General features: G+C 42.9%; 1 protein-coding gene across 3 annotated transcripts in view; it reads right to left on the bottom strand.

Annotated features, from left to right (window-relative positions):
- LOC117503606 (kelch-like protein 29) overlaps positions 1–16003 on the bottom strand; it is a 301998-nt gene that overhangs the window by 69588 nt on the left and 216407 nt on the right. For all 3 annotated transcript variants that reach the window (XM_034162864.1, XM_034162863.1, XM_034162865.1), the window contains 2 exons: positions 15248–15360; positions 13028–13174 (listed from right to left, as the gene is read on the bottom strand). In XM_034162864.1, coding sequence (XP_034018755.1) covers positions 13028–13174; positions 15248–15360 — 260 coding nt within the window. The remainder of the gene's footprint in view (positions 1–13027; positions 13175–15247; positions 15361–16003) is intronic.

Genomic DNA, 16003 nt, shown 5'->3' with positions numbered 1-16003 from the left:
TCTCGATTTCAGGAAAAAAATAAAATAAAATAACTCGCCATCTGTAATTCAAAATAACTATATATCTCCCACCTCTTTTTCCACTTTCCACCTCCATCGCAGCTCCTTGCTCTTCCACTCACACATGCACCCATCGACATGGAAATGAGGGAGTGCTGCACACTTGATGCTAATGTTGAAATCCAAAGTGTCAGATGCCACAAAAAAAAGGAGTCCCAATTTACGGCATTCGTGGAAAGTATTCTCAGAAAAACACCTTTAAAGACTGTCCGTATGTATACTAAAGGTTCAGTATTCAATGTTTCTTAAAGGAAAAATAAAATAAAAAAAAATATTTTCTGTTGCTAAGACACAGCTGCATCTTCATTTGCAGATTTCAGTGGGTACTGCACCTCCAGGGGGTGCTACACTTGCAGCTGCACCTCTTTTTTGTGTTTGTTTAGCCAGTGTTTTTTCACCAGCTGTTGAGCAAACACATTTATATCACTATTGTTCATTTTACAAGACAACAACAAGGATCTACAGCAGCTGACATAGATGGTGTTTTACAACCATTTGGATCCTGTGTGTCCATCTGCGAGTGTCTGATTTGGACCAAACTTGGTGGAATGATTGATAGTCAGACAAAGAGAAAGTCAACTGACTTTGAGAAAAATCTGTTAAAAGTCAAGGTCACATTCCAAGGTCAAAATAAGGGGCAATGTCTATATATATAGGGGATGTTTAGAATGGCCCATTCTGAGGAATTGGTTAAAAATACAATTATGGTTACTATTAAATACTAATAAAGTCGTATTTTGCCTCTGTATTGGTCACACCAACTTCGACCTTGGGTGACCATGAAAGGTCAATCTCCAGGTCAGTACTGTTTAACTCAAACAGCTTGGAGCGAATATGAATTAAACATAGAAGGTTTGTATGTGAGTTGAGGATAAAGTGGTTCAATTTTGGACTGAACTGAACATATTTCAAGACCAGACAGAACCATATTACAGCATCACTAAATCCAAGGTATTAATCTGGATGACTGTGTCAAACATGCACAGCACGGGTTATGTAGCAGCTCCGTATAATGGAACCTGAGCCACGCGGGCTTTTACTGTTCTCTTTGGAAACACAGAGTCAAGAATGCGTGCACCAGAAGCATGAATATGAAGTGCACACTGAAAGGGTTATTTTGAAAAGGTATTTTTGACGGCATGTGCATCAGTGTCCCGCGAACCAGGTAAATGAAAGTACTGGCAACACTTAGACCGAAGACCGATGTGCCCGCACTCCACAGATGAGAGGCGATGGCTTGTATCAGACCCCATTTCTCACCATCTCCCACACCCTCTCGAGCAATCACTCTCACACAGAGGCCCCCATAGTGAACGCGAGTGCCGACCATCCAGACAAATGGTGAACCGTGTCATTTCCATCTTCTTACGCACTCGCGCATGGAATCCTTTTACTCTTTTTAAACACAAGCGACATCTAAAACATGCAAATCCCGATGGCGACTGTACCATTGCACCAACTGCAGCATAGAATGAGAGTTGATCTTTCCCAGGTTTTAAGAAGACTTTCAACATACGGAAAGTGCTGCAGGACATATGGAGATGCAATTTTTAGCTGTGAGGGCTCCGATTCTCCTCGAACAAGGAGTATTTATGACAAAGCCCGAGTCCATATGGTTATCCACTTGCACTATGATATGCGACCCAGATAACGCCACGTGGTTTCCCCTCTCCAAGAGAGTCGCTGTGCCAACACACACACACACACACACACACACACACACACCAACCTGGGTTGGTGCTCATGCCGGCTGGAGATGCACATGCCCTGCAGCACAGTCAGAGTGGATCTATGGATAAATTAGCAAGGAAAACTGTGCTGCAGCCACACTTCCCCCCACACATTCCTTCATTACACAAACTCACCCTCTCTCAAGCATACAAAGTCAGGTCTGTAAATATTTGGACAATGACCAAGTATATTAGAGTTGAAATCAATCAGTAGGCTGAAACTGAAGATGGTGCTTTAATTTGAGAGTGTTTCCAACCAGAACGGGACAACTGCTGCTGAACTAGTACCAAATATTACAGCATTTATTGCATTAAATATAAGTGGGCAAACTAACAGGGTCTTAAATTTCATTTATTTTTAATACTGCTAAAAGTATGAACTCAACACCATGGACAGATGTTGGGATTCTTCTTCGATTTCGATGTCCTTTGCGTGGTTTACCCTCAGCAAGGGGGATTCTGGTGACTGAATTGAACTCACTACTTTACGTCAAGAAGAGTCTGGCTTTTATCGCCCTGTGTTTCCAGTCACAGCTATGCTTTGGACCATTAGCAGTTCTTCTTGGTGTTCCAGAACTGTACAACCTGGTTCTTGTCAAAGGGTTTGAAGCTTACATCATGTCTTACTGTATACGAGGGCTGTCCATAAAGTATAGGTCCTTTTTATTTTTTTCAAAAACTATATGGATTTCATTCATATGTTTTTACGTCAGACATGCTTGAACCCTTGTGCGCATGCGTGAGTTTTTCCACGCCTGTCGGTGACGTCATTCACCTGTGAGCACTCCTTGTGGGAGGAGTCGTCCAGCCCCTCGTCGGAATTCCTTTGTCTGAGAAGTTGCTGAGAGACTGGCGCTTTGTTTGATCAAAATTTTTTCTAAACCTGTGAGACACATCGAAGTGGACATGGTTTGAAAAATTAAGCTGGTTTTCGGTAAATATTTTAACAGCTGATGAGAGATTTTGAGGTGATACTGTCGCTTTAAGGACTTCCCACGGTGCGAGACGTCGCGCAACGCTCTCAGGCGCCGTCGTCAGCCTGTTTCAAGCTTAAAACCTCCACATTTCAGGCTCTATTGATCCAGGACGTCGTGAGAGAACAGAGAAGTTTCAGAAGTCGGTTTCAGCATTTTATCCGGATATTCCACTGTTAAAGGAGATTTTTTTAATGAAAGACGTGCGGGCGGATTGCAGCGTCGGCTCGCAGCCGCCGCGACGCTCCACCACAGGAAAAACACCTCTGTTGGAAGCCTTAAGGACAAGTTGGAACATGTCCAGCTGTTAAACAATTTCTCATATACTCACTCCACTGAAAGCCATCAAAAGCCGCCTGGATTTTACAAATGGTTATCAACACGGAGGTGTTTTTCCTGTGCCGCCGCACCGTCTTTCATTAAAAAAATCTCCTTTAACAGTGGAATATCCGGATAAAATGCTGAAACCGACTTCTTCTGAAACTTCTCTGTTCTCTCACGACGTCCTGGATCAATAGAGCCTGAAATGTGGAGGTTTTAAGCTTGAAACAGACTGACGACGGCGCCTGAGAGCGTTGCGCGACGTCTCGCACCGTGGGAAGTCCTTAAAGCGACAGTATCACCTCAAAATCTCTCATCAGCTGTTAAAACTTTTACCGAAAACCATCTTCATTTTTCGAACCATGTCCACTTCGATGTGTCTCACAGGTTTAGAAAAAATTTTGATCAAACAAAGCGCCAGTCTCTCAGCAACTTCTCAGACAAAGGAATTCCGACGAGGGGCTGGACGACTCCTCCCACAAGGAGTGCTCACAGACGAATGACGTCACCGACAGGCGTGGAAAAACTCACGCATGCGCACGAGGGTTCAAGCATGTCTGACGTAAAAACATATGAATGAAATCCATATAGTTTTTGAAAAAAATAAAAAGGACCTATACTTTATGGACAGACCTCGTAGTTATGAGAACTGGTGATCTAAGGTGATGACTAGATGTCTTTCGTGCAAGCTCTCTTGGGTCCTGCTGGAATGACTGTCTCAAACAATTGGTTACGTCAGGAGACTCGGATAAGGCGTATCACTTGCATTGTGAGGGCGCGTTAGCTGAGAGATTTTTACGACATTCTCTGGATATGGTCCAGGCAGACGCCTCAGTGTTGAGGATCCAAGCAGATGCAGAAGGCCAAGGAGATGCCCATGTCTCACCTGGCTACATCAGATCAATGGCTACCTTTGAGAGATGAAGCTGGCCAGGTTATCTGCCTGGGTGGATGCCATCCAGGATCCAAGGTGGTTCCGTAGTGTGGTGACATGCAGCACCAGGACATGATGCCCGAGTTGAACTGTCAACCATCTGCGTTCGAGGCCTGTTCTCACTTTCACAGATATGCATCCTGGAAGGTCACATTCTTGCACAAGATGATCATGGCTGCCCATAAATGTGATCATCAGATGGTTTGGTGAAGCAACACACCAAATATGAGCCATGTTATGTGTGAAAAAACAACCAGAACACAATGGTAATACAACGTTAGGGCTTCTGGAAAACCTCATGGTTATGCTACAGCATGTATGACAATGATACTGAAAAGCAAGAGACTACCAAAGTACGTCAAAAGGAACAGCTTGAAAATCCTGCCACAGCTAAAGACCACTGCACAATTACAGAACATCTGCACAATTACAGAACATCCCTGTTCATAATAAATACCCACTCACATCAAAGTTTTCCAAGGTAGAGAAAAGGTTTCAAAGTGAACTTCTAGAATGTCAAGTCGGGAAAGTGAGAATCGACTTCAACTCCTGAAGGATGTTACTAATCTGGCCAATCGTTGTAAAGTGAAACTTATCACCAGCAAAGAATTTTACACATTTTGTAACCTGACAACCTCCCCCCAAAAAATGTGTCTGATATACCTTGTGTTTTTATCGTCTTTCTGATGGGGTTTGTTTTGGGTTTTCTACCCAACAACGAGTTGCATTTTTTAAAATTACATTCTCTGCTTGCTCGTAAATCAAAGAATACCTGGCACTGAAACAACCGAGTGCTAATTACTTTTATTCACTTCTGCAGGAGAATGCGTCGAGTCGGGCGCTCAAATTAAGGTTTTAAGTCTGCACGCTGAACTTATTCATTATTTGCTGCCAACTGTGGTAGGTGCTGGTACGCCGCTACAAACAGAACAGACGCTCAGATATTTCCGGATCCGACTGTCGGCACGCAGAGGAAGTGAATGAGTTGAGTTTAGTGAAAGTGCAGGGCTGATGTTTCTAACCAGGACCCTCTCAGTCAGGCCTGTCAGACGCAGCAGAGGAGTAGCCGGGAGGACGTCATCTGCTAACACAGATGACAAATGTCCACTGAGCATTTTCAATTCCACGACTGTCAGCAAGGACTAACACCTCCTTTTGGCGTGTGTGTGTGTGTGTGTGTGTGTGTTAGAATTAGCCACACACAAACATATGCACGGCATGTGAGCATGTTTACCCTCACACCACCAACAAACTCACAGGTGTCCTTTTGAATGTGTCCCCATTTCTGGGTGCACATTCATGCACTTACTGCAGGAGTGTAATACGCATTAAGTACATATGATGGATGTACTCATTTTGCTAAACAAGTCTGCTTTTTTTGTACCTATGAATGTCCATCAGCCGGCAGGATGGACTGGGGGTGTAAAGAGAGAGAGAGAGACGCTGAGGACAACAGAAGCTGACTGCCGCTGTGAGCTACAACTGACAGGTGCAGCGTGTTCTCGGCTGAGGCTTAGCATGTGAAGCATGAAGCATGACTTTATTCGAGGCGGCGGGAAAAATAGCTTTGTTCGTGGTGCTTTTCTAGTGGCGTATGTATTAATGTTTATTTGCTCTTGTGTTTATAAGAAGCCAGAGGTAATGAGAGGCCTTTGACATGCTCGTGCTTTTTTATTACCTAGTGTAGTGATGGCCTGTGGCGCAACATCAAATGCTTTAGCACTGAGGGCCGTATCCATTTTCCCAACAATTTTAATTCCCTTGATTTAAATATTTTATCTGGGCAGACTGCAAATGTTCTCATTGTACTTGTTTCTGATGCTCCATTTCCTGGTTTTCAGGAGTTACTGGCATTAGCTTATTGTAGCTGCTATTCGCTAAGGCTAAATATTTTAAGAATGGAATGTGGTTGTTGCATTGTCTTAACCAGACTGGCTCTGTCTGAGAGCCATATCTGTAAACTATAGAACTAGACCATGAGGCAGAAAACAATTCTGACCTAGTTGGTACTACTTAAAGGGACTAAATGACACAGTCGAGCCCAGGGGTGGGCAATGAGGGCCAAGACAGTGCAGGTTTTCCTTGCAGCTAATCACCTCAGTAGGTGGGTTTGCTGATGAGCTTCTCCCCTGAACATAAACACCTGAACATCAATGAAATCATCTGCTGAGGTGATTGGTAGAAAGGGAAACCTGCAGTGTCTTGGCCCTTCAAGGCAGATGATTGCCCGCCCCCGGTCTAGCTTCAGTATACCATGGCCTACTCAAAAAAATGTATCCTAGCCATCCCAGGGTGGGAGCTATAACCACGTCCGGGTCAATGAAGGATTACAAAGGGTCAACAATTAAAAATGCCAAGTATACCCCATTATTCATCTGATCATAGGGACTCAAACAAGGTATAGTTTGGACCATCTCTGACTGAATGTTATATAGTATTCGAGTAAAAAAACATGGTGAAAAATGTCAATTTTTCTAATCCTGGTAAAAAAAAAAAAACTAAAGCAATTTTTTGGTTGAACCTAATGGAAATAATGTTATGTAGGATTGGTGTTGAATGCTTGGTCTCCAAAGTCATTGTTAACCAGGGTTGACATCCACTGTATTTTATGACAGACATTTTTATGACATATGACATGATAGATTTCCATCATAATGACATCACACTGAAAAGTAAAACCTCATTATTTGTCTGAACATAGGGATTCAAAAAGGTGTAGTTTGGACCATCTATGATTGAATATTACAGAATTATGGGTTAAAAACAACAAAAATAGTGACAAAAGTGAACTTCAGAATTGACTTTTGTCAACACTTGTTTTTTTCCCCCACTTAGAAAACAAAGAAAACAAAAAATGGTGACAAAAGTCAATTACTGCACAAGGGTCAAAAGTGATTTAGGTAAAACTGATGCAAATTACTAATTGAACAAATAGAATTAATGTTGTATACGACTGGTGTTGAATGCTTCGTCTCCAAAGTCATCAACGTGCTTACTCTTTGCGGTGACTCATGATTTGCTGCTATATAAATAAACTGAATTCAATTTGCAGTTGCTGTTGCCGAGTGGCTGCACACATGATGACTGAGTGAGCTTCGGGATGACGACGCGCACGGATGACAACGGAGGTCCCGAGTTCACTGGTTTGCGTCAGATTCCGTCCACTCTCCGCTGCTCAAGTCATCTGCAGACTAATATACAAATCATTTTCAGCCTTGTGCAAATGTTTGAGCACATGACGGGGACGGTAACTGTGTGCATTTAGCGTGTGAATCCCCTTTTGCGCACACATGGATGACCGTGTGCATGCAAGCAGAAGAGAGACTGACACACAATAAAAGAAGAAGTAGGGCCACATAAAAACGGGGCGCTTGCATCAATCTCCGTTTCATGGATTTGTCACAGATAATGTTGATTCATGTTCATGTCAGTGTACATCGTGTTCATGTCAGTGTGCTCTGCAGCAGCTTCTGCTTCATGGATGATTGCTGTGACACAGCTCAACATCTCAAAAATTAACCTTTAATGGGAAAAATGCAGAAAAATACAATTAAATTCATGTATCAAGTTAAAATGGTTGTAATTCTGAAGGAACATGAAATGTAAGGTTTATTTCTATGCAAAGCCTCAAAAGTGTCTCAGCTTTGCATCATTTTTAATGCAACCTGGTAGCGAGTTTATGTAACTGGTTTCTGTCAATTGGCGTAACCAGCATTTACAACAAAGCTGTACGGTGGCTGACAGAGGACACAGCACTTCCAAATCCACACACAACAGGTACCGTATTTTCCAGAGTGCACTAGAGATGCACTAGTCAAAAAAATGCCTCTCAAAGGGAGGAGGGAGGGCATAAATTATACCTTTATTTCTCTCTGTGGAACTCAATTTCTAACAGCATTTTTTTCTGGGGGTGAGTTTTTATAATGGATAGGAACACAGTGTAGCACATGTGCACACCACAGAGTGTGCTACTACCTAACATAATAACTTCAATTTCTCATTATTTTGTGGTTCCACCACTTGACATTTTTAGGTGCACTCAGTCTTACCTTTTGCAGAAATGATGCAAAATGGCATTTCAAATTACACAAATCTAATAGAAAAAGTGCAGTAACGAATCTGATGAACGTTTTCAAAACAGGGTTTTACATCATTTTTCTGCTGCTTATCTTGCCAGCTCTTGTCACTGAGCCAGCTACAAATCTGATGACATTTGTTCAGGAAAATTTGCTTTTCTTCCTAATGAATGCTGGGGAGATTATTATTATTATTATTTTTTTTTTTTTGTGGAACTGTATGAAAGCCAACAAAATCTAAAAAAAAAAAATGAGATCTCAAACTTTTGCATATTGCTTTTACTATATTAATTTGGTTTGGGAACTTCAAATGTTAGAGCCGGCTGTAGTCATTTCACGAGAGGACAGCAGGTCTTTGCTAATGGCAAGTGGCAAGGCTGGGCTTTTTTTTTTGGTCACAAAAACACACCATTAGCTGTCTTTTCTAGCCGCTACTTTTGTTGGCCACTTTCCAACGCGCCAATTAATCAGCCTCTTTTGTCAGGCTGAGTCACCTGGCGAGATTGGATCTTTTATGGAATATGTTGAAGTGAGGGAGTAATGGAGGTCCTATTCAGGGGCTTGACACAGACAGGATGGACATAATTGGAACCGTGCACCTGCACCGGCCACCGTGGTCTGCGGGGTGAAAGGAAGGACAGGCCAGTGTTAGCGCCATCAAAGAAACGACATAATGACTGACACCGTTTTTCAGTCTTGTTTTTGTAAGTTAGTAAGAAGTGTCATGCAGAGTGACGGCGGAGGTGGATTTTGCTCTCTGATGTTTCATAATCAAAAAAAAGGTAAAACAAAGGAGTCATTGAATTTAGATGTATTTGTACATTAAAGTACACGCACTCATCTCAAATATTACCCTGGTGGATCTGAAGTCTTTTGTTGCCTCCCCTTTATTTTCCCACTCAAACATTCAAACAGATGTTGACAGATGCCTGCAGGGTGGCGCACCTTCAACGACAATCAATGAAAGCCAAAACGCTCTCATCTTTCACTCATCCCTTTGAATCTCAACGCACCACATTATGAACACTCTGCCGCATCTCCGAGTGATGTCCGGGCCCCGTTTCCTGGTGCCATCACGCGTTAGTGACAGTGTGGTGCCGAGAGAAAATTGCATAACTTACGCAGCGCCTTCAATATGCCACTTTTCCACTCTGTAGCTTGCAGCGTGCATAGCAACGCGACAACCACACGTGTGCACACTTTAAGCTTTCCAGTCGTGCCCTGATAGATCAGTGTCACAGGTTTCTTTTTTTTTTGGTGGGGGTGCGGGGGATCTGATTCCCACTGCTCAATGGGATGAAACAAGGGAGCGCTGAGCTGCTCTGCTGGACCGTGCGTGCAGACCCACATAACCTGGTGTGGCCAGATGGGAGCACCATCTCTCTCTCTCTGCAGACTCGGGTGCATGTCCCCCCACCCCACCCCCGTTCGCCCCCCTCTTCCCAGTCAGTCACACATGGGCAGTGCATTTGAGCTTGACAGAGCTGAATCACATCTCTGTCACTGGATGTCACGGCTGCGTGACCGAGGCACGGTTTGTTGGATATCATGTTGGAACAGGGGGCTCTTTTTCATTCCCCTCTCTTCGTTTCTCACTCCGTCTCTTTCGGTCAACTCTCTACCTCTACTTTCCTGTCAAAAGAAAGAATAAAAAAAAAAACGCGACTCGGGAACCGGAGAGTTGTTCAGGCAACCAAGAAAATAAAATGCTCCCCCCCAACCACCATCTCAGTAAGTCTGAAGGACTGAAGGGACTGCAGGTTTCAGACAAACAGACACGTTCATAAGTATTTGGACAGCGACCGCTTGTGTAATGAAGCTGATTATAACCATTCAGCAAATTAGAACTTCAATTTTACATCTTTTTAAGAGTATCCCTGCTTGTGCCACTCCATCATGGCACTGCACAACTGCTGGTGCAAAAGAAACATTGCACAATGCACGGTTTCTCTGTTCGCAGCCATAGAAATTTGTAAAGCCCAATTTATGCTAATTTATATCTGCAACTCCATAGCTACGCAATGTCCTCTGCGTCACTGCTAACCCTCTCCGAGCCCCTCATCACAGCCAAAAATGTGCTGTGATTAGTCTACTAACTACATCATTTCTGGAATCTCACTTTTCTGGTTTCACAGTCGACTCCTCTCATGGGATAGTAGGCTAGCTTTCATTGAAAATGTCACACCAAGGAATTGCACAGCAACACCCAATGACCGCGAAGGAGAACTTCGAAAGACTCATCACTGCCTCGAAGCGATAGTGTCACGATGAAGTTACAGAGTAGTAAAACTCCTTCAGAGCTGTCTAAGTGTTTTGGTGGCTTCCCTCACTACTGTCTTTCTTGCACGGTCACTGAAGTTTTGAGAACTGCCGAATTTACACAGATTTAACTTACTATAGTACACCTGATTTCTAAATGAGTAATGTAAAGATATATTCAGTGACTCGGAAATACTCATGTATCCATCCCCTGACTCGTCTAAAATGAAAATAGATGCAAATGTGATGGTTTTGTATAAACAATAATGCCAGTATTTAGTTTGCCTCGGAAAATGGAGGGACTGTGTATAAAAATGGCCATTATTCCGAATCGGTTAATGTAATATTATTGCTGAATCCATTGAAATGCATAATATGTTGAAGAAATCAACTGACATGCCTTTGACGACTTGCACAACTCGTGCTTGATATAACGCTCAATACTCTAAATGCACAAGCGTGTCCCATGAGCATGCTCATTTCTGACAAAATTGACCGCTCTGAAATGTTCAGCTGGGTGCTTTCCAGTTCACAAAAAACAAACCCAAAACAAACAAACAAAAAAACAAGGTAAAATCCTGCATGACAAAACGCGCCACAGCCCTGATTGATTTCACCGTAATCTTCAAGTGCCACATATCACTCCACCCATATGTGGCACTTGAAGATGTTTAAATGCTAAATGTTTAATCCAAAAGGTTGAAAATTCAAACACTGATTTATACAGCTCATAAAAGTCGGTGCCAATAAAGTAGCATTGACTGCGGAGGTCTGCACGGAATCTGATTTAAGGTACTTCCCCTTACAGGTTGATGAGGAGGCATCACGCTGAATGAACGACTCCTCTGGTGATGGACTGGTGTAATTTATCCGATAATAACCTCACCTCCATTTTAAACAGCTAAAAAATACTTTAAAATCATTAGCTTTAAATTCAGAGCTTTGCAACTCATGCAATCTCATGACCTGAGCTTTAAAATATTTTCCTTCTTCCCCAAAGTGCACTAGAGTTGATGTGCCAACTTCGAAGCTCGATATAAAGTCTGTGTTTGTTGAGATTTGTCCTGTTGTGCCTCAATGTCGCAGTCGATCTTGAAGATACGAGCTCTGATTATGATGAGCAGCCACTAGAAATAAATCAAACAGCCATTAGGTTTACAGAAAGTGGGCTGGGGGCCGGTTTTATTCTCACCAACAAATCAAGTGGAGCTAAGAATAGAACCCTTTCTGAGCACAAAGGACTCTTGGGATTGTAAACAACTGTTGTGTTGGGCTGCATCTGAAGCGCAAAGTTGATGAAAAGCACCAAGAGAGAACATGAAGTCGCTTGTCTCGTTTTTCATGCTGTGCACCTCGGAGCAGACGGGGAAGGTCGATAGAACAGCGACAATAATCCAGCTCCTGCAGACGCGCGACTCGCCGTTTTCTCAGCAGTAATGAGGATTTAATCACTGTTTTGTCACCTTCTACGTATTCTCATTTCGGAAAATTTTATTGAGAGTGCAGCCAGTAGCTCAGTGGCATAGGGGTTTGGCTACCAATATGTAGGCACGGATTTGACGTCCAGTCACGCTGCCAGACTGGGTACTAGGATAAGACACTGTATCTGCAATGTCTCAGTCCACTCAGATTTAAATATGAAGCAACTGGCCTCTCGTTGTGCAGACTGATGGACTCTCATCCACTTCACACTGCAGAATCCAGAGATAAGCACCAGCACTAATGAGTCTCAGGGCTGATATCGGACTTAGAAGTGTGGATATCTCAATCGAGGGCTTTTCATTTTATTCTACTTTCGCCAAAAATCCAGATCAGAGTCATTTAATACTGATTAGGTGCCGATACAGAGTCCCGATCTGATGCTTGTATTTTCCAAGATGCACACTGTTAAAACATGAAAGTCAGTCCAGTATATAAACTTGACAACTGAACAGCTCTGCAATGAGAAAAAAAACAATACTTACTTTGAGTCTAAGCTGCTCCTTAATGTTTTTGATTTATTTTTTATAAAAATCAACATTTCTATATAATATAATAATTTATATATATTTTTATTATTCCCCTTTGCAGTATGGTAGCGGTAAAACTAGAACTCTCACAGGAACACGGATTAAATGACATCAATGACAGACTGTGTTTTAGCTGATAAAAATACATTCATCTGTATTACTATGATTATCATTATATGCAAAAATATTTTTAAAGGAGAAGCTTGATCTAGGTGTGTGTGTGTGTGTGTGTGTGTGTGTGTGTGTGTGTGTGTGTGTGTGTGTGTGTGTGTGTGTGTGTGTGGGTGGGTGTGGGGGGGGGGGGGTCCTCTGACTCCACGCCCTCCTTGATACGGGCCTGTACAGTGTCCATTAGCAGGATAAACACAAAGACAAAATGACGAGGAAACACCCATCCATTTATCTATTTCAAGCGAAGCAGAGCATACCAGGGGCTGCTGATGAGTGAACGGCAAACGAATGATGGCTGTTTGCTCAGTCACATGACACTAGTGAAAGCGAGTGAGACCGAATGCAGACTGATCTCTGTGCGACTTACAATTACATTGTCTGAAACTGATCAATCAAAAATGCTTTGATCATGACTGATGCCAATCACTGGGATCAGACCAGGACATCCATGGTGAGGAGAAAAATATGGAGAGAGACATGCAGGTGTCCTTACCTGTACTCTGCTGCTGGCATCCTGTTTGATCCACTTGATAACCGTCTCATACACCAGCTCTTCAGCCTTGGTATTCAGACTGTCGTTGGACAGGTAACTGACCAGGTCCTCCTTGGATACGCACAAAATCTCCTCTTGGCCGGCCACCTGAGGAGGCAAGAGTGCAACTGAAGCAGAAGCATCGTTCCAAAAAGTGTAAAATAAACTAAGCAGATTCAGAGGCAAATCAAAGCGCAGAGTGTTGTGTGATTTTGTGCTCAGACGGTCAAAACAGATCAATGTGGGCGACACTGGAAATATTGATCCACAAAACCACCCGACCTAATCAGACGTATATCAGAAGAATAAGCTAAGAATAACCTACTCTCAATGATAAAGAACCTCTGCAAAAGTAAATGTGTCGCCTGGAACCAGATCAGGCAAATCTTAGACCACCGACCTGGAGTTACCGCCTCCAATATATCAACTTGGGGTTTGCAAACCAAGTACACAGGTACACAGGCTGATCAACTAAAATAACTGCATTGTTTTTTTGTTTTTGTTTTTTTGGACAAGGATAAACCCACATTTTCCCAGCCTCTGCCCCTCCCACACATGTTGTCTTGGAAACTAAAGCGTTGGGTTCCTTAACTTAAAATCTGTAATTGGACTTTCATGGAAGTATCATGTTTAGTCAAATCAAATGAGACGGACAAGTTGTGAGCGAATGTGAAATTTTACGATGCATCAAATCTTTCTTGAATGTTGAGCTGACTTACAGTTGGACAGAATCATTTCAGCCCGCTACAAACAGCTAATCAGATTCCCCCATGGTTCCTGATGCAATTTACTTTTATGAACAGTGGTTCCATTTGCAAAAGTGCAAAAGGCATGAGAAGTTGATTACCAGCATTCAAAGCTCCCCAGTTGTTTACAGCGTTTCTTCAAAAACATTACGGGGCTAAAAACCTTAAAGCAGCTCTTCTGTCCGCAGCTGCATCCATTGTTCCAAATGACTGTTTACTTCTAAAGATCATTTTCTTTAACATTCTTCCAAAAGATAGTTGGCATCCCTCATTGGGAGTTTTGATGAGGGTTGTGGAGGGCGACATCTAACATGTTTGCCCAAAACTGGTTCAACAGGGTTGAGATCTGAGGACTCACATTTGGTTCCAGTCATTTATCTATGGAGGGGACAATCTGTTGTGCTTTTTCACTAATTTATTCAGGTTTTCCTTCAAAAACAAGGCAACAGTAACTGTCAGCATGAAAACAGTGCTACGGCAAACTGACATTTAACCCCAATGACCTTGAGCCTAACCAAAATGAATGACTTTGTTAGGGCAATTCTGGAATCGACCTCAATATGCGCTATATTTGATCCAAATCTGGTTAAAAAAAATCAAACACTTTGACCTTCACCTACATGAATTCTTAGAGGGAAATCAGACAGGTAGACCTGACCTTATCCCTCAATGATTGACATTTGGCATATTTGACTTTACTGGGCAATTCTGGAACCCACCTCCAAATGCCTGCCAAGTCTGGTGAAAATCAGAATGAAAAAAATGTACTTGAGCTTTGACCCTCATGACCAACCTTCGGTAAATTTGATCTTGCCTGGGCAATTTCAGAACCCACTTTCGTATGTGCGCCACATTTCATGAAAATCAGAGTCAAACTGACCCCAACGATCAATCTTTGACAAATTAGGCCATACCTGGGCAATTCCAGAAACCAGTTCCGTAAGTGTGCCATGTTTTGTTGGCAGTGAAATGGAAAAAATAATAAAAACAAAGATTCTGACTTTGACCCCAATGCCCTTGACCCCTATTAATGACTCTGGCAACTCTAGAACCCACCCCAATGACCATGACGTCCAAACAAGCCCTTTAAGGGCAATTGTGGGGTTGCCCATCATCCACGTTTGGCGGAAATCAGTCAAATGACCCGGCGGGGAACAAACAAAAGCGTTTCTCAAATTACAGTACGATTTGTCAACTGTCTGCAGGCATTAAAACAGAAAATTCCTCTGTGTACCGTAAAGGAGCATTAAAATTAATAAGTCATTTTATCCTCATGGATAGATTTAGCCACTTATTGGGAAATGTGGGGATTAACTTTAATGTGGCTGCGATTTCAGTTTTCACATTCAATTGTAAAGCAATTTTGTAACTTCGTTCCACAGCGAGGAATCAATGAGCGGCCTGTTCGGTGAGATGATGATGAATCTCTACTCACCTCTGGGAAGTTCTGCAGCGCAAAAGCTTTGGCCATGTTGTGCAGCTCGGTGCAACTCATTGCTTCAGCCATCGCCAGGACTCCCAGACAGTTCGCCGCAGTCAATTGTTTCTCTGCAGTCAATAAACAAGGTCAGAGAGAGGGGGGAAACGGACACAGAGAGAAAGACGTAAGCGGGCTGATTACAATGGAGGAAGAAATACAGCATGCATCATTGAGACGTTCAGAAATGAGCACCAAAACAGTGGAGAGGAAAATAAAAATACGCTGCAGGTTGCACAGACCTCCAGCCTTCTGGGGTACGTATCTGCTGGAGACTAAGGGAGAACAAGTATAATAACTCAAAACAGCTCCGGGGACAAACATCGAAGGGAATCGATCGTTCACAGCCCAGATAGGAGGTGGTAAATGGCAGGGAGTGGGATTTGGGATTAGCCGGGGCACTTTAAAAAAGTCCTGTCAGATCTCAGTCTACTACACACACACACACACACACACACACACACACACACACACACACACACGAAGCTAACCCTGCTATCCAGGCCGACAGGGAAGGGGCTGAGGGTTTATGCTACGGTGTGATCTTGTGCAAGGATACAGCAGTAAAACAAAACAAACAAAAATGTAGCACGGCTGTAATTAGAGTTTAATGCACAGCTACATGCGCAGCCAGGGAGAGAAATGTGAAGAGTCGTGCATGGAAACGCAAACGGGCAGACATACAGAGATCAACCGGGTCAGTGGGCACAAAAA

The sequence above is a fragment of the Thalassophryne amazonica genome, chromosome 21 (assembly GCF_902500255.1).
Source record: "Thalassophryne amazonica chromosome 21, fThaAma1.1, whole genome shotgun sequence".
NCBI lineage: Eukaryota > Metazoa > Chordata > Actinopteri > Batrachoidiformes > Batrachoididae > Thalassophryne > Thalassophryne amazonica.
Note: the sequence above shows the minus strand (reverse complement) of the source record. Positions and strands in the feature narration are given on the sequence as shown.